This window comes from Microcebus murinus, chromosome 2, assembly GCF_040939455.1.
Source record: "Microcebus murinus isolate Inina chromosome 2, M.murinus_Inina_mat1.0, whole genome shotgun sequence".
In the NCBI taxonomy this organism is placed as follows: domain Eukaryota; kingdom Metazoa; phylum Chordata; class Mammalia; order Primates; family Cheirogaleidae; genus Microcebus; species Microcebus murinus.
In genome coordinates this window covers 48923242-48947081 of record NC_134105.1, presented here as the reverse complement: position 1 = coordinate 48947081, position 23840 = coordinate 48923242, and the positions used below count along the sequence as shown (strand labels likewise).

Genomic DNA, 23840 nt, shown 5'->3' with positions numbered 1-23840 from the left:
TTAAAAGAACACAAAAGCAACCTAAATTTTTAATCCTCTAAAGTTGTCTTCTCACTAATATAGACTTAAGGTTGGTTTAATGTAAAAGCAGAAAAATGAATAACTCAGGGAAATTTTTCTGGATATACTTATAGCCAAAAACAGAGAGTACAGAAGAATCTCTTACTAGATGTATACAGTGCACACTAGGACCATATGACAAATCTAATATTTAACCTCTTCTGTTAGCTTCTTTCATTTACAATCGCCCAATGCCATTGCTTTAACTGTTCTGGCTTTATATCATAAAAGGATCTTATCATTCACTCATTCAGCAAATGATGACTCTTAAGATTGCCTGCTGGTGGTTAATACATTGACAAAGGAGATTCAAAGTGTCAAATCTTATGAAGAAGAGAGAAAAGAAAACTTCACCATGAAAAAGGCACATCGAGATTTTTAAAAATTCATTTCTGAAATGTTAATGGTAAAATCCAGTATCTCAATATTGATGTCGAAAAGGAGGATCCTCATATCATAATTCTAAAAGAACACCCATCTTAGAATCTTGTCCTTTTTGACTTTCCTTTATTTCAGACTAAAAGAGATCATCCATAAGCTTTATTGACTGAGTTTACTAGCTGTCAGAACTTGAAATAAAATCTGTGTTCAAAAAAAGTCTGAAACCAGGATACACAGTAACTTTATTCTAAATCTAGTAAGATAGTTTAGTTGCTGCCTTCCCAATAAAAGATTAGCATAACTTTTGGCTGGTTTTCAGCTGAAGTTGAATTAGTAGGCTCAAGACAAATTCATCAACCTCTCTCAATTTTCATATATGCATTCATTCACTCAAATATATTACTGAATACTTTTAATGTGCATATTATGCTAACAATTTCTGATTCTAAACATTTATTCCCAGTCATGAGGATAATTGTATTATGTGTTTGGATTGTACAATCTATTGAGTGTTTTCAATACAATTCAATGTAAAGAAGTTTTTACCTACGCTCACATTAACTTTGGGTGGGTATAATTTTGTCTCATTTCAAAATTCTACTTAAAAATGATCCTTAGTAATAGGGTATTGGGCAGGTGGGAGGGGGGAGGGGGGCGGGTATATACATACATAATGAGTGAGATGTGCACCATCTGGGGGATGGTCATGATGGAGACTCAGACTTTTGGGGGGAGGAGGAGAAATGAGCATTTATTGAAACCTTAAAATCTGTACCCCCAGAATATGCCGAAATAAAAAAAAAAAGAAAAAAAATGATCCTAAAATAAGCTGAGAAAATAAAAATGCTATCTATAGCTCTAAGCTTTTATACAGTTCTTGTGAGAACATTTATAATCAGTTGTGATCCATTTGAAAGTATGTATGCTCTCATTTGATGTGTTTATTATAGAATCCTGTGAATACTGCATTTGTGTAGGAACAGTAAATACCAAAAGCTTAGGGGTCCTCAAACTTTTCAAACACGGGGCCAGTTCACTGTCCCTCAGACTGTTGGAGAGTGCGGCTCACATTCCACACATGCACACTGTGGGCCTGGGACGAGTTGGCTGCTAAGCAGGACAGACAGCGGTGGCATAAACACCTGGCGGGCCACATGTGGCCCGCAGGCTGTAGTTTGAGGACCCCTGGCAGAGGGTGCAGTGTACAAACTGGCATACTACTGGTTTCTTGATCCTATACTGCTTTGACATTCTAGGAAAATTAGTATTGGACTGAATTTGTTCAGATTTTATCTAGGGTAAAGTAAAATTTTAGATTTTAGACTATTTATTACAATTCAATAAACCATCCTCACTGGGAATGTCAAACCTGATTTTTTTCCTGATCAGGCATACTAAAGCAATCTGCCCACCCTCTATTTCAGCTTTACATGTAACTCTAAACAAACAGGCTTTCTGATGGAAGAGATCAATGACTTTAGATGATATGCCATTTTATATCTTTATAAGTGACCTTTCTAAACTGAAACATGGAACTCCATAAAAAAGTTAATATTTTTCTTTCACAGCAATATTATATGCCTTTATTATAAATAAACAGAATTCACTTGGGACAAATTTTTCAAATGCAAGGATTAAAATAATCTCACCATTAAACCAAAACAAAAAGCATTTTATCTTCTCACATCTTTATTAAAGTATTTATTTTATATCCTGGCTCTTGTACTTTTATATCACAAATTTGCCTTTAAGGAACACATAATACACTTAAGGCAGATTTACCTTACAGATGGTGTCAGCTTTTAAATACTACTACACTGCTTTATATAAATAGCAAAAAATCACATAGAGAAACATCTACTGATGTCTTTCTTGATACTTTAGATTTTAAAACTGCATAATACATTGAGTTCCCATAAAATTTCACTTTTGAGATAGGAAACAAACACTACTACTATTTTATAATTGCCTTTATCTGATTTGATTGGATGCAGTTAGTATTAATAACATAACCTTTAAATTTATGGGGAAAACCAATACTTTATATTCACTCCTCATAGAAGGCTCAACAGCAAGCATAATGAGGAGCCATTATAAAATCATATTGCTAAGTATTACCTTAACTTATAATTCTGCTAATATAACTGTATGCATATCACAGCTAACAAATACTGCTTAATTATCAAGAGACATCCAAAAGCATCCTTCAGTTACGTTATTAGCAAGCTAGGCAACACTAAAGATTCCGTCTCTGGTCTTCTGGTTATCAATACAAACTGAAATTTTAGAAACTATTTGATGATCCTGGTCTTTGGGGGTGGTAGGGACCTATATCACAAAACCTCCAGGAGACCAATGGGCTCAGGTGAAAGACTTTGAAAATAAAAGGCGTACAGTTAAGGTAGAGTTATCATTAGCAAATCTTAGAGAAGAATGCAATCAGAATCACTCAATATTTATTAGAAAGCAAGATTCATTAAATCATTTCTCTTTTAGAAAAATATTTTAAACTTGTATATTTTTAAATGTTCTTTTTTAAAAGAACATGTAAAATTGAAGAACATGTAAAATATTTGTGAGAATAACCAGTTTCAAATATATTTGTTTCTCATTTCTCTTCATTTTTCCCCTTTCAAAAGAGTTCTTCTCATCAACACAAAGGTGCTAATCTTTAAAGCAATACAAATTCTTCTGTGCTAAATCTTTTTAATCTTTTCTTTTCATCCTCTGAGAAAAGGTCTTCTTCATTGGTTGTAGTAGATGTAAAATCATAGTCTCTGGAATGACCATTTACAAAAGTAAATAAGGGATATTTCTCCTTAGAAGAAATTTTCAGCATCTGTAACAGAAAGTACAGAAGAATCTCTTACTAGATGCATATAGTGCACACTAGGACTATATGACAAATCTAATGTTTAACCTCTTTTATTAGCTTCTTTCATTTACATTCACCCAATGCCATTGCTTTAACTGTTCTGACGTAAAGACAAAACTGATTAGTATTGAATAGTTTATTTATAGGTAAATACATGCTTCTCCATTAAGACTAGATCATCAAAAATTAAGTATATGCTCACTCTTACCCCCTAATCGCCCCAAAGTAAGTCTTCAGGTCACTTTAGTTTGAAGGCATATTAAAGAATTAAACTGTGATTTATATTCTTTTGGGGGTAATACAATGAAACAAAATGGTATCACTGACTAAGGTAAAATATTGTGGAAGACTATTTGGTAGCCTAACACAGAAAAAAAAAAAGCATTAAACTGGAGTCAGAAGGTCCATTTTCATCTCAGTTCTTACCTTGATGAGACCTTAGACAAATCACTCTACCTAAGTAGTATCTATAAAACAGGGCAAAAGATCCAGTTTCCCTACCTCAAAGAATTGTTAAGAAGATCAAAAGGTAAAAATATTAAGTTTTATTTTTTCAGAGATTCCTATATTTAAAAAAATATTTTGAGTAAATATTTCTATACTTATCTAATAAACATAAAAAATAGTGTTCTCATATATAGTAATAATCCATACTTCACATAATACTTTCTAAAGCTGTATTACATACCAAAAAAGCAATACCTAGAATTTTGTGGGGATACCCACAACTTTTACACCCTGTCAATTTGGGACTGACAAGCATTCTATAAACAATTTAAAATTTTTCTGTTAAATAAGTTCTATTCAAAAATTCTAATAACTTTAATTAAAAAAATGAATAAAAAATTTTAAATGAAAGCTGTTTTGACAGAAAACATTTTGGTTTTGACAGAAAAATTTTTCTATTGATAATTAGGACCATATAAGAAGGATTCTGAAAAATTACTATGTAATTTACAGAGAATGCTAAAAAAGATCAATAGTACTTATATACATCATTAATCATGATCAATTAAATATAATGTTTTTAAAAGATAATTTCAGCAGTAAAACTAAATTCTCCAAAATGTCAACATTCAACTGGATCATCAAAACCTTATATATTTATAGATTCTCTGAAAGCATGACTATAATAAATATGTAGGCCTAGCATATAAATACAATGTTAATTAAAAATATTTCAATGAAATAGTTAATATGTAATATATTTTTAACTGGATGGAAAAGAACCATTTAAGAACATTCAAGTACTAAAAAAAACTGGATGTGGTAAAAATCAGATCCTATAATTCACATTGTGGTTCTAATTTATATATTGGTCGAATTTATTTTTGTTCCTCAAAAAAGGGAGAGAAGAGGGCAAAAATGTGGAAAATGAAAAACAAGAGGCAGAGAGGGTTGGTATCCGATGAATCATCTCTCGCTTCCAGCCAAAATAATCCAAAATGGTTGTCATTTTATATTCATTTGACATCACTTATAAAAGTTCAGTATCTAATGGGCAAGTATCCACATTATATCATTTTCAGACCAACAAAGTAGAACTAACATTGTCATCTCTTCATCCCTTCTTTTAAGAGCAAGAAAGAAGTCATTTGAGTTTATTACTATAGGACTAAGTTGCTTATCAAGGTTAAGATTCAAATCTGTGCCTAGGGAAAAAAATGTTAGAAAGGAACTTCTACCCTTTAATTATAAAAAATGCACCTACTTTTTGCAAACTCTCTTGCAATGTAAGGCCTCTTAACAGTTATTGATTCAGGCTTTAAGAATTATCATTGTTATAACATTTCTGAGTTTGTTTAAAATATTTTTAATGACCATCAAATTGAAAATATACTAAAAGTTTACCCAAATGAGTTGAAAACTTATGTCCACACAAAAACCTACACATAGTTGCTTATAGCAGCTTTATTCATAACTACCAAAACTTGGAAGCAACCAAGATATTCTTTAGTAGGTGAATGGATAAACTGTGATACATCCAGACAATGGAATATTATTCTGTGATAAAAATAAACAAACTATGGAGACAACAAAAGATAGGAAGGAACCTTAAATCCATATTAAGTGAAAGCAGTCAATCTGAAAAGACTACATACTGTATGATTCTAACTATATGACATTGTAGAGAAGGTAAAACTATGAAAAGAGTAAAAAGATCAGTGGCTAACAGGGAATGAGGAATGAATAGGCAGAGCGGAGAGAATTTTTATGGCAGTTAAACTATTTCTGTATGATATTATAATGGTAGATGCATGTCATTATATATTTGTCAAAACCCAAAGAATATATAACACATAGAGTGAACCTTAATGTAAACTATGAACTGTGGGTGATAAAGATGTATCAAGGTAGGTTCATCAATTGTAACAAATGTACCACTCTGGTATGGAATACTGATAGTCAGGTACAGGATATATGACAACTTTCTCAGTGCTTTCCATTCAATTTTGCTATGAACCTAGAACTGCTCTAAAAAATAAAGTCAATTAAGAATACAGGCCGGGCGTGGTGGCTCACGCCTGTAATCCTAGCTCTCTGGGAGGCCGAGGTGGGCGGATTGCTCAAGGTCAGGAGTTCAAAACCAGCCTGAGCAAGAGCGAGACCCCGTCTCTACTATAAATAGAAAGAAATTAATTGGCCAACTGATATGTATATATAAAAAAAAAAATTAGCCGGGCATGGTGGCGCAAGCCTGTAGTCCCAGCTACTTGGGAGGCTGAGGCAGAAGGATCGCTCGAGCCCAGGAGTTTGAGGTTGCTGTGAGCGAGACTGACGCCACGGCACTCACTCTAGCCTGGACAACAAAGCGAGACTCTGTCTCAAAAAAAAAAAAAAAAAAAAAAGAATACATATTAAAGAATAGTTGAGTAGAATATCAAGGTAAGTGATAACCTATCAGCACATAAACATGATATGAAAAGAAGGAAGCAATTTTAAGACAAAAATGAAAATGCCAAAGGAAACTTTAAAAATTATCTAGTTCACTCTCACTTTCTAAATGGGAAAATTCAGACCCAAAGAATTTAAATGACTTTTCCAAGGTGGCATATAAACAGCAGCAGCAATGACAAAAAGAGATAAATTGATAAATGAATTATTGGGATATAAGGTATCAATGATTTATCAACATGCCTTTCAAGACACTTTTCAGAGCTCTGAGCACCAAATGAACATTTTTCTTAGATTTTTGTTTTTTAAAAATCAACACTGATTTGAAAATTTGATTCTGAAAACTTTTATTAAAAAGTGAAAAGTTTAGTTGTCTTTTTTATATTACAAGAATGGCTACATTGTCCAAACCTTCAAGTCCATCCCCAGTGGTTGGTATAAAATCTACATGAAAAAATTCCGAATTAGGGTAGCTATGTAACATAGAATATCACCAATGACGATACTATACAAAAGATTGTGTAAATTATTTAATAACTCAGAAAAATGTTTACTATATAATCCTAAATTTAACCTCAATTATTTTAAAATAATTTTAAAATATGTATTTTGAAAAGACTAAAAGGAAATACAACAAAATATTAACAGCTGTCTCTGAATAAAAGAATTAGCAGTGATTTTTTTCTTCTATTTCCCTAACTTACTTATTTACTTTCTTTCTTTCTCTTCTCTTTCTCTCTCTTTCTTTTTATTTTGAGACAGGGTCTTGCTCTGTCACCAGGGCTAGAGTAGAGTGGCACGATCATAGCTCACTGCAACCTCAAACTCCTGGGCTCAAGCAATCCTCCTGGCTCAGCCTCCCAAGTAGCTGGGTCTATGGGCACAAGCCACCCCATCAATTTTTTTTTTTTTTGTAGAGACAGGGTCTTGCTATTGTCCAGGCTGGTCTCAAATTCTTTGCCTCAAGCGATCCTCCCATCTTGGCCTCCCAAAGTGCTAGGATTACAGGGTTACTGCTATTTTCCAAACTTTCTAACAGATAATTCTCCTATACTGGAGAGAAAACCATTTTTTAAGAAATTTAAGATAACCGAATTTATCATCTCACAGTTGCCTTTTAAAAGGAATGTTAGTGGTTTGCTCAACAACTTTAGAATAGGCAATTCTAAACTCTATTTTAATAACATAGCTAAAGATACACTGAAGTTGCTTTATTATCTAAAAGGCAAATCATAGATTTCTTTTCAGGAGATCAAATATTTTATCACACCTTTCCTATGTACTGAGTTGACAGGTTTCAGAATTTACAAAGGAAAAAGTTGGAGGACAAAAGTTGAACAATTTATTCTATAATAAAGCTAATAGTTAGAAGTAAGAACAGAAACAGAACCAGGAGATGACCTCTTCTCCCCCAGCCAAAACCTTTTCCACTAGTCTCTGCCATCATATATGTAAAATTATACCCAATACAGAGGAGTCTATACCTATGTAGTCTATATTCACTACACTGGAGCTATATCCTATGTAGGAGTTAGGTTATAAAGTAAGCCCATAATATAAAAATCAAATATAGTCAAAATCAACTTTTAAAAAGCCCTGAAATTGGCCGGGCTCGGTGGCTCACGCCTGTAATCCTAGCACTCTGGGAGGCCGAGGCGGGCGGATTGCTCAAGGTCAGGAGTTTGAAACCAGCCTGAGCAAGGGCGAGACCCCGTCTCTACTATAAATAGAAAGAAATTAATTGGCCAACTAATATATATATAAAAAATTAGCCGGGCATGGTGGCGCATGCCTGTAGTCCCAGCTACTCGGGAGGCTGAGGCAGGAGGATCACTTGAGCCCAGGAGTTTGAGGTTGCTGTGAGCTAGGCTGATGCCACAGCACTCACTCTAGCCTGGGCAACAAAGTGAGACTCTGTCTCAAAAAAAAAAAAAAAAAAAAGCCCTGAAATTGTTTAAAGGGTGATATGTACAATCTTGTATATACAACCTTGTTCAGTAATATGTATAATATATAATAATGTATAGTACAGTCAGGTGCTGCGTAACAATGTTTCTTTCAGTCAATGTTAGACTGCATATACAACAGTGGTCCCATAAGATTATAATGGAGCTGAAAAATTTCTATCACCTAGTATCATTACAACCATCATAACGTAGTAATGCAAAGCATAACCCACATGTTTGTGGAGATGCTGGTATAAACAAACCTACTGTGCTACCAGTATAAAAGTATAGTGTATAAATTATGTAGAGTACATAATACTTGATAGTAAACAACTATGTTACTGATTTAGGTATTTAGTATACCATACTTTTTATGGTTATTTTAGAGTATACTTCTTCTACTTAAGTATTAAAAAATTTAACTGTAAAATAGCCTCAGGCAGAAGTGCTTCATGAGGTATTCCCAGAAGAAAGCACTGTTATCACAGGATATGACAGCTCCATGCGTGTTATTGCCCCTGAAGACCTTCTAGTAGGACAAGATATAGGGGTAAAAGATAATGATATTTATGATCCTGACTCTGTGTAGGCCCAGGCCAGTATGTGTGTTTGTGTCTTTGTTTTTAACAAAAAAGGTTAAAAAGTAAAATAAATTATAAAAATTTTTTTAGACAGTCTTGCCATGTTGCCCAGGCTGGTCTTGAACTCCTGGGCTCAAGGAATCCTCCTGCCTCAGCCTCCTGGGTAGCTGGGATTATAGGTGTGTATCACCACAACTGGCTAAAAAAATCTTTAAATAGAAAAAGCTTGCAGAATAAGGATATAAAAAAGAAAATATCTTTGTACAGCTGTACAATGTATTTGTGTTTTAAGATAAGTGTTATTACAAAAGAGTCAAAAAATTAAAAATAATTTAAAAGTTTATAAAGTAAAAAAGTTACACTAACCTAAGGTTAATTTATTATTGAAGAAAAAAATTGTATAAGTATAGTGTAGCCTAAGTGTTATAGTGTTTATAAAAAATACAGTACTGGACAGTAATGCGTTAGGCCTTCACATTCACTCACCCTCATTCACTGACTAACCCAGAGCCACTTCCAGTCCTGCAAGCTCCACTCATGTTAAATGCCCTATGCAGGTGTACCATTTTTTATCTTTTATGCCACATTTTTACTGTACTCTTCCCATGTTTAGATATATCTAGATATACAAATGGCATTGTATAACAACTGCCTACAGTATTCAATATAGTAACTAATACATTGTGCAGGTTTGTAACCAAGGTTAGGTTACACAGGTTGAATATTCCTTATGTGAAATGCTTGGGACCAAGTGTTTCAATTTTGGATTTCTTCAGATTTTGGAACATTAGCATTGTACATACTCACTAGTTCAGCATCCCTAATCCAAAAATCCCAAACCCAAAATCCTAAATGCTCCAATGCTTATTTCCTTTGACCATCATGTCGGTACTCAAAAAGTTTCAGATTTTGGAGCATTTTGGATTTCAGATTTTCAGATTCGAGATACTTAACCCATAGAAGTACAGGTTAGGCGTACAGTAGGCTATATCATCTAGACTTGTGTAACTATATTCTATGATGTTCATACATGATGAAATCACCTAACAACACATTTCTCAAAATATGTCCTTGTCTTTGACTATATAAAGAGTATACATGTAAAAATATATTCCCTTTTTATTACAAGAGCTCACACAACTGAAGTAAGCTAAATATGCAAGTGATGTTAACTCCATTCTATCTCCTTCCCAGTAACCCAATTTTACCCCTCACTGTACTTAGCACACTCTCTTCTAGCCTTCAAATATTTAATAAAAATGCCTTTTATTAGTTCCTATTCTTTCTTCTTCTTCTACAACACTCAACACTACTGAACATTTCTTTCTTAAAATATAACTTCTTTGATTTCTATAATTCTTTTGCTTTCCTATTTCTCCTTCTATTTTCTGAACAATTTCTTCTCTACTTCCTCCTTCATTGATTCCACTTTTGACATTCCAAAATACAGAAAAAATAAATTATTGATCCTTCATCTTCTCTCTCTCTATATATTTTTTCTTCTCTACATATTAACTCATTTTATATTCTCTCCCTTAAAATGTCTATTCCCAGTTTCAATAATTTCTCTGTAAGCTTTATTATCACCCATGTTTTACAGATGAAAGAAGTAAAATACTGAGAGGTTAGGTGATGTGTAAGGTCACAGAGCTAGTAACTGGCAGAGCTAGAATTTGAACATAGGCCAAATTCTAGTTCTAGTATAACTGTTACCTGCTCTAGTATAACTGTTCTAGTATTTCTAGTTCTAGTGTAACTGTTCTAGTATAACTGTTAGTTATAGTTCTACTATAACTGTTACCTATACAGTCTCCAACACTAAGTGGAGGCCATGATTGCAATATCAACACAAATTGATTAAACCAAAATAAAATTATTTCTTCCTCCCCAAATTAGCCCCTTCCAGATTTTTCTATCAATAGTATTATAACATTGCTTAAATTAATTAGGAATAGTTTTATTGCAAGTGACAAATATATACACGCAAAGAAACAAAAACCAGGAAAAAAACCATTCATTTTAAATAACAGGAACTGTTTTTATCACATAACAAAAAGTCTGACATTGTTAGCTTTGGTTAAGTGACATCAGGCAAACAGTTTCTGCAATTCTCTTGGCCTTTACCATAATCACAGTAGGATTGCTGAAACCCCAAATCAACGCAAGGGCAGGTGTAAATAGGGGGAGTGACCACATTGCATCTACATCTCATTACATAAGGAGAGCAAAAGCTTCCCCAGAAACTCCTAGCATACATCCACTTATATTTCACTGACCAAATTGTATCTAAATAAATGTGAGACTAGAAAAATGAGTATTTGGGTGGGCACTGCCACCTCAAACATCATTAGGATTCTCTTAGCAAAAAAGAAAGAGGGGTGGGATTTGAACACATAACCAATGGTATTTGTACACCACCCAGAGATGAGAACCATGATAAAAATAAAACAGGGTCATGTGCTAAGGAAGGACTGACAGACTTCTTCACATTGCATGGTCAGAAAAGGCCAAGCTAAGACCTAAATGACTATTTAGGTCAGACATAAAAGGGGTCAGACAAAAAAGTTCTGGGAAAAGAGCACTCTAGGCAGAGAAATCAACTACGGCAAAGGCCCTAGCATGCCAGCACACTTAGCATATTTAAAGAACAGAAAAAAGGCCAGTGTGGCTTGAGGGTACAGGAAAAAAGTAAGAGTGCCTTTTAAGAGTAAGAGTGCCCTTACAACCCAAACTAACAAGGAATTTAGGCTTCATTGTTCCCTTAAATATTCTACCTATAAACATTCTACCTTTGTGTTTCCACTCATGATGTTTCTATCATCTAGTCATCCTTCATACTTCCTTTCTGATTACACAAACTCTTATCAGTTGCAGCCTAAGTTCCACTGACAACTGTCTCAGTCCATAGTGATTACTCCCTTCTCCAAAGTCCTATAGATTTGTCTAGTATAGTGTAAGGATTACAAAGATGGACTATGGAACTAGACAGTCTCAGTCCAAAACCTTGCTGATACTTATTAACTGTGTGACCCTGGGCAAGTTACTTAACCACACTGTGTCATTTTGCTTAGCTGTAAATGTCAATAACTATAATGTCCATCTCACAGAGTTGTTGTGCAGATTAAATCAGTTAATATATGTAAAGCACTTAGAAGCATCTAATGTGTTAGCCTTATCATTATTATTGCCATTATTATCATAATATTAGTCTTCTGGCATTTATTAAATATATTCTTGTATAGTCATTTATCTTTAGTGTCCACTTCATGTCTTCCCAACTAAACTACTATTATAAGCTCCTTAAGATTTTAAAAGAAATCAGATCAGAGCTCCCTTAAATATTAGATTCCAGAGCTAAAGAAGACCTATGAAAGAAAAATATCCCTTAGATTTCACTTGGAGACCACAGAACTATTAATAGAAGGAGGACCTCTAGGAAATATAATCACAAACATAGTTTGAAATACTAAAGTGATTTCAAAAAGACATTTGCCAAGATAATGTTGGGTATGGGAAATTGTGTAACACTACAGAAAATGGGGATGTTTATCTTAGAAGAGGAAACAAACTTATTCTCTTACTCTATGAGACTAAGGAGTAAAAGTTACATGGAGGCTAATTTCAACTCAATATAAGAAAAGCTTTTTAACATTAAGGGTTTATCAGAAAATTGAAGACTTCCAAGGGAAATCATTAGTTCACTATCACCTGAAATAAAGATTAGATATGTATGGAACATGGATTGATGTATAAACAGGAGACTATATAGCATAGTGCATATGAGTACATATTCCATATTTTTGAGTTACTATCTGAAGTTTGAATCTCAGCACTTTATTAGTTGTGGCCTTTGTGAAAGTTACTAAACCTTCCTAAACATAAGATTACTCATCTGAAGATAACAGTATTTATCTCAGAAGGTTTGTACAGACTAAATGAGATAATGTATATGACGTGCTTAGTACAGTACCTGACATATGGTGAAGACTCCATAAATGTTAGCTTTGGAATGAATAACCTCTAAGATCTCTAGGATTCAATGGCTATAATAAAAACTGTGTTCTGGAGCTGAAGGACAATTGGCCATAAGTAAATTTTTCTCCTGTGCTGATATGCATTCCACAATCAAATAATTAATTCCCTAATACACTTTTACTTGCAATTTTATGGCCTCAAACACAAACACTACTAGGTAATAAGTTATCATTGAGCATGTAATAAGTTTATCATTGAATTATCAAATAATTATTTGATAATAATCATTAGGTCAGGAATAAGTAAAAAGGGGGAAAATGAGGTATGATATAAAATAAAAATAATCTACATTAGGTCATTTCCAAGAAAACAGAGGAGATACAATCTATGTTCACGAGTTGGAAAGGATGTGTTGGTGGGGTACCTATGTAAAATAAGCAAGTTCATCCTGTAGAACTTGGAGAGGCACAGTTTATAGAGGCAAAAGACATCATAAAAAGCAGAGGTGAATTTATCTGGTGTCGGGAGGGTGGAAGGGGAGGAGAGGATGAGTATATACAACTACAACGAGTAAGATGTGCAACGTTTGGGGGATGGACACGCTTGAAGCTCTTACTCGAGGTGGGAGGGAGGCATGGGCAATATATGTAACTTTAACACTTGTACCCCCATAATACGCTAAAATAAAAAAAATAAAAACAGAACAAAACAAACAAACAAAAAAAAGCAGAGGTGAGACACAAAACTGAAAGCAAGGAAACTAACTGAAAACCTGTATAGACTCAATCCTCAGGTCCTGCCCTACAACTAATACTTTCACTTTCCTCCAGTCATCTCCTATATTGGAAAGTAAAGATTTATTCTTCGGAAAAACTGAATAGGTAAAGATATGAACTTCTGTACACCAAGAACAGTGATGACTTCAGAAGCTGAGTAAGTGAGTCTAAAGTAGGTCTAAAGTAGGAAACTATAAGGTCCTTGGTATCCTTCACTTCTATTCCTGGAGCACTAGCAGGTAACATATATTCCACAGGCAAGGGATGGCAGAACTTTTTTCTGAGAAAACAAAGCAACTCTAGAGAAATGATTACCACTTATTAACATCTGGAGGCCACCTAACAAAATGGCAAGCTCATTACATGCTTACCCTATGAAAGTCAACAGGTAAAAAGTCATGCTCAAACACACAGAGATTGAGCAAAAGCAAGCAGGTATAACCATAAATATAGATATGATAAAACATACTTTAAATCAACATTGTTAAAAGAAAAAGATGGTCATTATTTATGGTAAAGGGAGCAATTCAATAAGAAGATATAACAATCCTATATATATATGTACACCTAACACAGGAGCTCCGTTTCATAAAGCAAATTCTTCTAGATCTAAGCGAAAAACTAAACAGTAGCCTCTTAATTGCCAGGGACTTAAACACTCCACTGACAGAACTGGACAGATCATTGAAGCAGAAAATGAATAAAGAAACACTGGACTTAAACATGACTCTAGAACAAATGGTTCTAACAGACATTTACAGAACACTCTACCCAAAACTACTGAATATACATTTTTCTCATCAGCACATGGGACATTTTCCAATATTGATCATATCTTAGGCCACAAAACAAGTCTCAGTGAATCAAAAGAAATCAAATTCATACCATGTATCTTCTCAGACCACAGTGGAATAAAACTAAAAATGAATTCCAAAAGAAATACTTAAAACTACACAAATTCATGGAAATTAAACAACCTTCTGCTGAAGGATCCTTGGATCAATGATGAAATTAAGATACAAAAGATTCCTTGAATTGAATGACAGACGGGACATAAGCTTTCAAAATCTATGAGATACAGAAATAACAGTCTTGAGGTGAAAATTCATAGCCTTAAATGCCTACATAAAAAGATAGCAAGATCACAAACTAACAACCTAATGTCATATCTCAAGGAACTAGAAAAAGAAGAACCAAACCCAAAGCCAGAAGAAGAAAAGAAGTAATAAAACTTAGGGCAGAACTAAAAAAAATAGAAACCAAAAAAGAAAAAAAAACAAAGGATCAATGAAACAAAAAGTTGGTCCTTTGAAAAGCTAAAGAAAATCAATAGATCATTATTCAGATTAACCAGAAATAGAAGAAAAAGACTCAAATAACCTCACAGTCAATAACAAAAAAGGAGACATTATAATTGATACCATAGAAATACAAAACATCATCCACAAATACTATAAAAACCTCTATGCAAACAAACTAGAAAACCCAGAGGAAATGGTTAAATTCCTAGAAACACACAACACCTCCCAAGCCTAAATCAGGATGAAACAGAAAACCTGAACACACCAATAATGAACAGTGAGATTGAAGCAATAATAAAAAATCTCCAGGCCGGGCGCGGTGGCTCACGCCTGTAATCCTAGCTCTCTGGGAGGCCGAGGCGGGCGGATTGCTCAAGGTCAGGAGTTCGAAACCAGCCTGAGCAAGAGCGAGACCCCGTCTCTACTATAAATAGAAAGAAATTAATTGGCCAACTAATATATACAAAAAATTAGCCGGGCATGGTGGCGAATGCCTGTAGTCCCAGCTACTTGGGAGGCTGAGGCAGGAGGATTGCTTGAGCCCAGGAGTTTGAGGTTGCTGTGAGCTAGGCTGACGCCATGGCACTCACTCTAGCCTGGGCAACAAAGCGAGACTCTGTCTCAAAAAAAAAAAAAAAAGGCCGGGCGCTGTGGCTCACGCCTGTAATCCTAGCTCTTGGGAGGCCGAGGCGGGCGGATTGCTCAAGGTCAGGAGTTCAAAACCAGCCTGAGCAAGAGCGAGACCCCGTCTCTACTATAAATAGAAAGAAATTAATTGGCCAACTGATATATATATAAAAAATTAGCCAGGCATGGTGGCACATGCCTGTAGTCCCAGCTACATGGGAGGCTGAGGCAGGAGGATTGCTTGAGCCCAGGAGTTTGAGGTTGCTGTGAGCTAGGCTGACGCCACGGCACTCACTCTAGCCTGGATAACAAAGCGAGACTCTGTCTCAAAAAATAAAAAAAATAAAAAAAATAAAAAAATCTCCCAATAAAAAAATGCTCTGGACCAGATGGATTCACAGCTGAATGCTACAAGACCTATAAAGGAACTGATACCTATCCTACAAAACTATTCCATAACATCACAAAGAAGAGAATCCACCCTAACTCATTCTATGAAGCCAGTATCACCCTGACATCAAAGCAAGGAAAGAGGAGGTCAAACTATACCTGTTTGCTGACTACATGATTGTGTATCTAGAAAACCCTAAAGACTCCATTAAAAGACTCCTGGAGGCTGGGCACGGTGGCTCACGCCTGTAATCCTAGCTCTCTGGGAGGCCGAGGCGGGCGGATCGCTCAAGGTCAGGAGTTCGAAACCAGTCTGAGCAAGAGTGAGACCCCATCTCTACTAAAAATAGAAAGAAATTAATTGGCCAATGGAAAAAAAAAAAAATATATATATATATATATATATATATATAAACTAGCCAGGCATGGTGGTGCATACCTGTAGTTAGTCCCAGCTACTTGGGAGGCTGAGGCAGAAGGATTGCCTGAGCCTAGGAGTTTGAGGTTGCTGTGAGCTAGGCTGATGCCACAGAACTCTAGCTGAGGCAACAGAATAAGACTCTGTCTCAAAAAAAAAAGACTCCTGGAATTGATAGATAAATTCAGCAAAGACTCAGGTTACAAAAGCAATGTACACAAATCAGAAGCATTTCTATATACTAGTAACAGTCAAGTTGATAGTCAAATAAAGGAATCAATACCATTCACAATAGCTACAAAGAAAAGAAAATACCTAGGAATATACTTAACCAAGGAGGTGAAAGATCTCTACAGGGAGAACTATAAAACACTGATAAAAGAAATCACAGATGACACAAATAAATGAAAAAACAACCCTTGCTCACTGGTTGAATCAACATTGTTAAAATGTCCATACTGCCCAAAGTAATTTATAGATTCAGTACAATCCCCATCAAAATACCTATGTCATATTTCATAGATGTAGAAAAAAAAAAATCCTAAGCTTCATTTGGAACCAAAAAAAGAGCCTGAATAACCAAAGCAATCCTAAGCAAAAAGAACAAATAGGATCACATTACCTGACTTCAAATTATACTACAAGGCTATAGTACCCAAAATAGCATTGTACTTGTATAAAAGTAGAGACACAGACCAATGGAATGGAATAGAGAACCCAGAAATAAAACCATCTACCTGCAACCAAGTGATCTTCAACAAAGCAGACAACAATATATATACAATGGGGAAAGGAAGCTCTATTCAAAAAATGGTGCTGGGAAAATTGGATAGCCATGTGCAGAAGAATGACATAGGATCACTATCTCTTGCCATAGATAAAAATTAATTCAACATGGACAAAAGACTTAAATATAAGGCATGAAACCATAAAAATACTAGAAAAAAAAATGGAAAAATTCTTCAAGAGATTGACCTAGGCAAAGAATTTATGACTAAGACCCCAAAGATAAATACAGCAACAATAAAAATAAATAAATGATAATTAAATCAAAAAGCTTCTGCACAGCAAAGGAAATAATCAACAGAGTCAATGAACAACCTAAAGAATGGGAGAAAATATTCACAAACTATACATATGACAAAGATCTAATATCCAGAATCTACAAAGAACCCCAACAAATGAGGAAAAAAAAAAACCATCAAAAAGTAGGCAAAAAACATGAACAGTTTTTGAAAGAAGTTAGACAAATGGCCAAAAAACATATGAAAAATGCTCAATGTTACTAATCATCAGGGAAATGCAAATTAAAACTATAATGAGATACCACCGTATCAGAATGGCCATTATTAAAAAGTCAAGTGCACGCCTGTAATCCTAGCACTCTGGGAGGCAGAGGCAGGCGGATTGCTCAAGGTTGGGAGTTCGAAACCAGCCTGAGCGAGACCTCATCTCTACCATAAAAATAGAAAGTAATTAATTAACCAACTAAAAAATATACAAAAAAAAAATTAGCTGGGCATGGTGGCGTATGCCTGTAGTCCCTGCTACTCAGGAGGCTGAGGCAGTAGGATCGCTTAAGCCCAGGAGATTGAGGTTGCTGTGAGCTAGGCTGATGCCACGGCACTCACTCTAGCCTGAGCAACAAAGTGAGACTCTGTCTCAAAAAAAATAAATAAATAAATAAACAATTTTAAAAAAAATAAAAAGTCAAAAAATAATAGATGCTGGCATGGATGCAGAGAGAAAGGAATACTTACACACTGGTCGGTGGGACTGCAAATTAGTACAACCTCTATGGAAAACAGTATGGAGATTCCTTAAAGAAATAAATGTAGACCTAACATTCGACCCAGCAATCTCACTGCTAGATATCTATCCAAAGGAAGTGAAGCCATTTTATCAAAAAGACACCTGTACTCAAATGTTTACTGCAATACAATCAGCAATTGCAAAGATGTGGAATCAACCTAAGTGTCCATCAATTCATGAGTAGATAAAAAAAAATGTGATACACACACACACACACACACCACAGAGTACTACTCAGCCATAAAAAGGAATGAAATCACTAAGAGACGAGTGAGTGTCCTTCTAATTATAATAGACCTAATTAACACAGTTTCATTACTTGCTTTAAGATTGCTTGGAAGCCTTGAATTGGGAGCAGATGAACTCCCCAAATTATGTTTCTCCTATCTTTCTCTCTCATATAACACTATATTTTTTCTTCATGAAACTTTTAATTATTGTTATACACTTATGTGTTTAATGTCCATCTTCTCCACTAGACCATAAGTTCATGAAGCCAGAAGTTGCAACTATTTTGTTCACCACTGCATACTCAGCTCCAGTCATTCAACAATTAAACTAAACACTTACTATGAGCTAGGCACTGTTGTAGATGCTTTGGGATACATCAATGCTTTATGTTTTAAAAGGATCATCTGAGGCTGCTGCCTTGAGAATAGGTTATGTGGGAGGGCTTAGAAATGACTTAGGAGGCCATTGTAGTAATGATGGTGTCTCAGACCAGAAGAGTAGCAGAAGTAATAAAAGTGATCTGATTCTAGATAAACTTTACATGTATAATTGGTTATAAGATATGATAGAAAGGAGGTAAAAATAACCCCACAGTTTGGGGCCTGAACAGATAGTGGATATATTTGCTATCAAATGAGATGAGGAAAATTATGAGTGGAACAGGCTGGAAGATCAGATGGAAGATCAGAAATTTGATTTCAGTTATGTAGGTCAGACATACGAATGACACTGAATGGCAGCTGAACATATATAATTTTGAAAAGAATTTGGGGCTAAATGTAAGATCTTGGTTTTAGGTGACTTATAATTGATATTTAAAGCCATATGACTACATGAGCTCATCAATATAAAAAGATATGATAACTAGGCCGGGCACGGTGGCTCACGCCTGTAATCCTAGCTCTCTGGGAGGCCGAGGCGGGTGGATTGCTCAAGGTCAGGAGTTTGAAACCAGCCTGAGCAAGAGTGAGACCCCGTCTCTACTATAAATAGAAAGAAATTAATTGGCCAACTAATATATATAGAAAAAATTAGCCGGGCATGGTGGCACATGCCTGTAGTCCCAGCTACTTGGGAGGCTGAGGCAGTAGGATTGCTTGAGCCCAGGAGTTTGAGGTTGCTGTGAGCTAGGCTGATGCCACAGCACTCACTCTAGCCTAGGCACCAAAGCGAGACTCTGTCGCAAAAAAAAAAAAAAAAAAAAGATATGAGAACTAAAGACTAAGCCCTAAGGTTCTCCAACATTAAGAGATTGAGGAGGAGAGCTGGCAAAGAAGACTGAGGAAGGACTCACTAGTGAAGAATGAGGAAAACCAAAAGAATATAGTGTCCTAGAAGCCAACTGAAGATTCGTGAAGGTGGAGTGAGTACTCAGCTATGTCAAACGCTTCTGTTAGAATAAGATGAAGACTGAGATTTGACCAATGGTCTCAGAAATGTAAAGTCATGAGCGACCTTGAAGAGGAGTTCTGGTGGAGTGGTAGAGGTGAAAGCACTCAAATATTTGTTGACTAAATGACCATATTAATGAACTATTAATTTATTCTCCTAGTCACCTAAATGTAAACAGACTTGTTTGTGAGCTCTTCATTTCCCCTGTCACCAAGTCTGAGTGGCTGCTTGGTCTTACTGATTCTTCATGAACTTTCTCAAAGTGGTTCCTTCCTCTTCAATCCCACAGCTTCTGTACTAGTCTAGGGTCTTGAAGAAGGCATTACAAATTAATGAAGAAAGGTCAGACTCTTTGATAAATGATGCTGAAATAACGATTTGTTCATGTAAGGGGTAAAAGAGATATATCTACCTTAAAACATGTTTCTAAATGTGAAACATAAAACTTCTAGAAGGAAAGTAGGAGAATATGCTTCTGACCTTTGGTTATTAAATATTTCTTTGATATAAAATCCAAAAATCATAAAGGAAAAGTTATCAATTTGACTATACTAAAATTAAAGATACCATTAACAAGTGAAAATAGTAGCCTAGAAGAATATATTTGCAATATGTAGAACCAACAAGGTGGTAATATCCAGAATTATAAAGATTGCCTTCATATCAAATAGACCTATAGAAAAAGAGAGAAATGAACAAGAAATTCACAAAAGAGGTACCAAACAGGCCAATAAACCTTGATAAAATGCTCAACCTCAGTATCAATCAGGGAAATACAAATTAAAACTACAAAGAGATACTATTTCATATCCATGAAATTGGTTAAAAATTTTAAAGTCTGACAATATCAAGCATTGATAAGGATATGAAGCATTGGAAATGATCCCTTTGAAGAACACTTGCCAATATCTAGCAAATCTGAAAATATGCATACCCTATGGCCCAGCAATTCCATTGTAAGGTATCTAGTATATCTAACGTAATCCTAGTTAAAATATTACAAGTACACAAAGATATATATATAAGAATATTCTTAAAAACATTATTTGTAATTAAAAAATGAAACAAGCAGTATTAGGCTCTGGAAGCAAGCTAGATGACTGTAAACAAAAGAAAGTTTAAATAAAAAGTAGTATACTGAGGCCGGGTGCAGTGGCTCATGCCTGTAATCCTGACATTCTGGGAGGCCAAGGCGGGGAGATTACTCAAGGTTAGGAGTTCGAAACCAGCCTGAGCAAGAGCAAGACCCCGTCTCTACTAAAAATAGAAAGAAATTAATTGGCCAACTAAAAAAATATATATAAAAAATTAGCTGGGCATGGTAGCATATGCCTGTAGTCACAGCTACTTGGGAGGTTGAGGCAGAAGGATTGCTTAAGCCTAGGAGTTTGGGGTTGCTGTGAGCTAGGCTGACGCCACAGCACTCAAGCCCAGGTGACAGAGTGAGACTCTGTCTCAAAAAAAAAAAAAAAAAAAAAAAAGAAGGTAGTATACTGTAGAATGGACTACTATTCAGCAGTTTAGATGAATAAGCAAGACCAATATGTATGAATATAGATAATCTCTAAGTCACTTTTAATGAAAAAGCTGTAAAAGACTTTTTACATAAAGATATCATTAATGAAAAATTTAATATAATGTAAAACAATATGTGTTGTTTATGGATATATAAAGTATGAGTATGATATACTAATTCAGGATAGTAATTACCACTGGGAAGGAAGAAAAGGAATAAGAATGGGGAAAGATAACAGACTTCAATTATATATGTAATTTTTTTCTTAAGCTCAAATACTTTACACAGGTATTTACTATTAATATATTATTCTTTATATTTCTGTATGCCTGAAATTTAAAAATTAAATAAAAATCAACATATTATTAAAGTACAACTTCTTTGGCCTGGCATTCAAGACCTTCCACAATATTATTCCAATTTACTTTTCTAGCTTTATCTTACAGCATTGTTTCCCAAACCTGGGATATTTATATAGCTCCTTCACTATTTTTGCTATGAATGCCATCTCTATTATGATAAGTGAATATTTTTCTTTTCATCATTTTTAACTGAAGTGGCCTTATACAAATCAACAATAAATGTGGGCCGGGCGCAGTGGCTCATGCCTATAATCCTAGCACTCTGGGAGTCTAAGGCGGGTGGATCGCTCAAGGTCAGGAGTTCGAAACCAGCCTGAGCAAGAGCAAGACCCCATCCCTACTAAAATAGAAAGAAATGAATTGGCCTACTAAAAATATATAGAAAAAATTAGCCAGGCATGGTGGCGCATGCCTGTAGTCCCAGCTACTTGGGAGGCTGAGGCAGGAGGATTGCTTGGGCCCAGGAGTTTGAGGTTGCTGTGAGCTAAACTGATGCCACAGCACTTACTCTAGCCTGGGCAACAAAGTGAGACTCTGTCTCAAAAAAAAAAAAAAAGAAAGAAAAGAAAATGTGAAATCACATGTTTAATATGGCAATTACATTTTTCTAATATGAATATAAATATATAAGTATTAAAATGCCCTAGTGCCATCTAAAAACAACATCAAATGTCACATTTTGGGTTGCACTGTCTTACACCAGTGGTTCTCAAATTTGGTGTACAAGATTACATGGGAGGTTTATTTAAAAAAAAATGAAGACTCTCAGGCCATACCTCTAGGGATTTTGATTCAGTCAATGAGAAGCAAAAAGCCTGCCCAATATGAATCCTTGACACCTACCAAATTGGACGATTTGCCATTGTGTAGATAAACGCTACATTTTCCTTCTCTTATACCTTTCCTCTTGTTATTGCCTCAGCTTGAAGTACCCCTCCCACTGCCTAAGCCAATGAAAATTAAGCCTATACTTTAAGGCCCTTCTTAAATATCACCCTCATAATAAAGTATTATTATTGACTTGGATGTGACACCTCTCTCATTTCAACACTTTTCTTTCCTTTATCAATTTATATCTATTTCCATATGGAGGCTTACTATATTCAATGTAATCTATGTCTACTTGTCTTATTCCCCCTCCTCAAGTATAAATGTTACTTGAAGGCAAAAGCTTTATACCTTATTTAAAAGTAAAGATTATATCTTGGTCATTTTATGCTTTGTATGTGATAGTTATGCAGCTACTTGCTGGACTGAACTCTGCTAAACACTTTATCAATTTAATAATTTTTATTAATATTTTTAAAAACATATAGTATAGGAGGTAGAATATTTATTACAGATTAAACATGAGACTAAACTATTCAGCTTCATTTTCAAAATGAGAAAACTAAAAATATATCTTATACAGAAAAAAAACAATTTTTAAGTTCTATTAGTTTTTCAAGAGAAAAAAATTATAGTTTAAAAATGCCAAATTCAATTTTTAAGATAAAAAGGAAACTACTTAGCTTACAACATTCTAGGCAAGAGTAAATGATCATGTTAACTGACAAATTGAGTTTTTGATACTGCTACAAAAAGCTATTAAGAAAAACACTATTATTAAAGCAAAGTGAATTAATTCTTATAAAATTCTCAGTACTTCTAAAGATATTTCAATATGGTTTCTCTTTGCCTTAAAAATACATATTACTCTGATATATCAAGACCAACAATTTCTGAGTGTTTTTCCAGAGTAAAAACTGTAACTACCTTGTCTTTAATCAGAACATATCAACATACAACTCATTTGTGAATCTTGGTTTTTTTAAAATTTGGTAATAATAATTTGGTTTGTTTCTATTCTAGAAGTAGAGTGCTTTACTGTTTTAAGCACACTTATTTTAATCTAGATTGAAAATTAATGGAAAGAGAGAAATTGGAATTTTTCATGGAAAATGTTTGTCAACATCAATGTATATCATAATTATTACCTGGATTTTTATATTTAGCATATACAAGATGCTTTATAAAGTCAAACTAAAGTCAAACTCTTTAGTCAAACTAAAATATACAAATGCAAACTTGAAATGCATAATTTCAAATAAAAGAAAATACATATTTTGTTATGTTCACTTTGCCTTCCATGTTGAAACAGGAGAATGAAAAGACAACAACTGTAAAAAATGAAAAATATGGAAAGGTTCTCTTATCTCTTATCTCACTTTCTCTCTTCCTCATACATTTTTCTGTCATATTCCTATTAAATTTCCTCTTTTACATGGCAGGTAAACTAAACCTAGCTTATAGGAAACTTTTT

The 23840-nt window shown here is 34.6% G+C and overlaps 1 protein-coding gene across 7 annotated transcripts in view; it reads right to left on the bottom strand.

Moving 5' to 3' along the window:
- Window positions 1-1222: 1222 nt before the first annotated feature.
- Window positions 1223-23840, bottom strand: part of ATG4C (autophagy related 4C cysteine peptidase) — an 86821-nt gene continuing 64203 nt past the window's right edge. For 5 of the 7 annotated variants that reach the window (XM_012767106.2, XM_012767111.2, XM_075998967.1 and 2 more), the window contains one exon: window positions 1233-3280. In XM_012767106.2, the coding sequence (XP_012622560.1) occupies window positions 3113-3280 (168 nt within the window). In that variant the 3' untranslated portion in view covers window positions 1233-3112. Of the gene's footprint in view, window positions 3281-23840 lie in introns of all 7 variants that reach the window. The other 2 variants (XM_012767113.2, XM_012767112.2) reach the window with 2 other exon arrangements.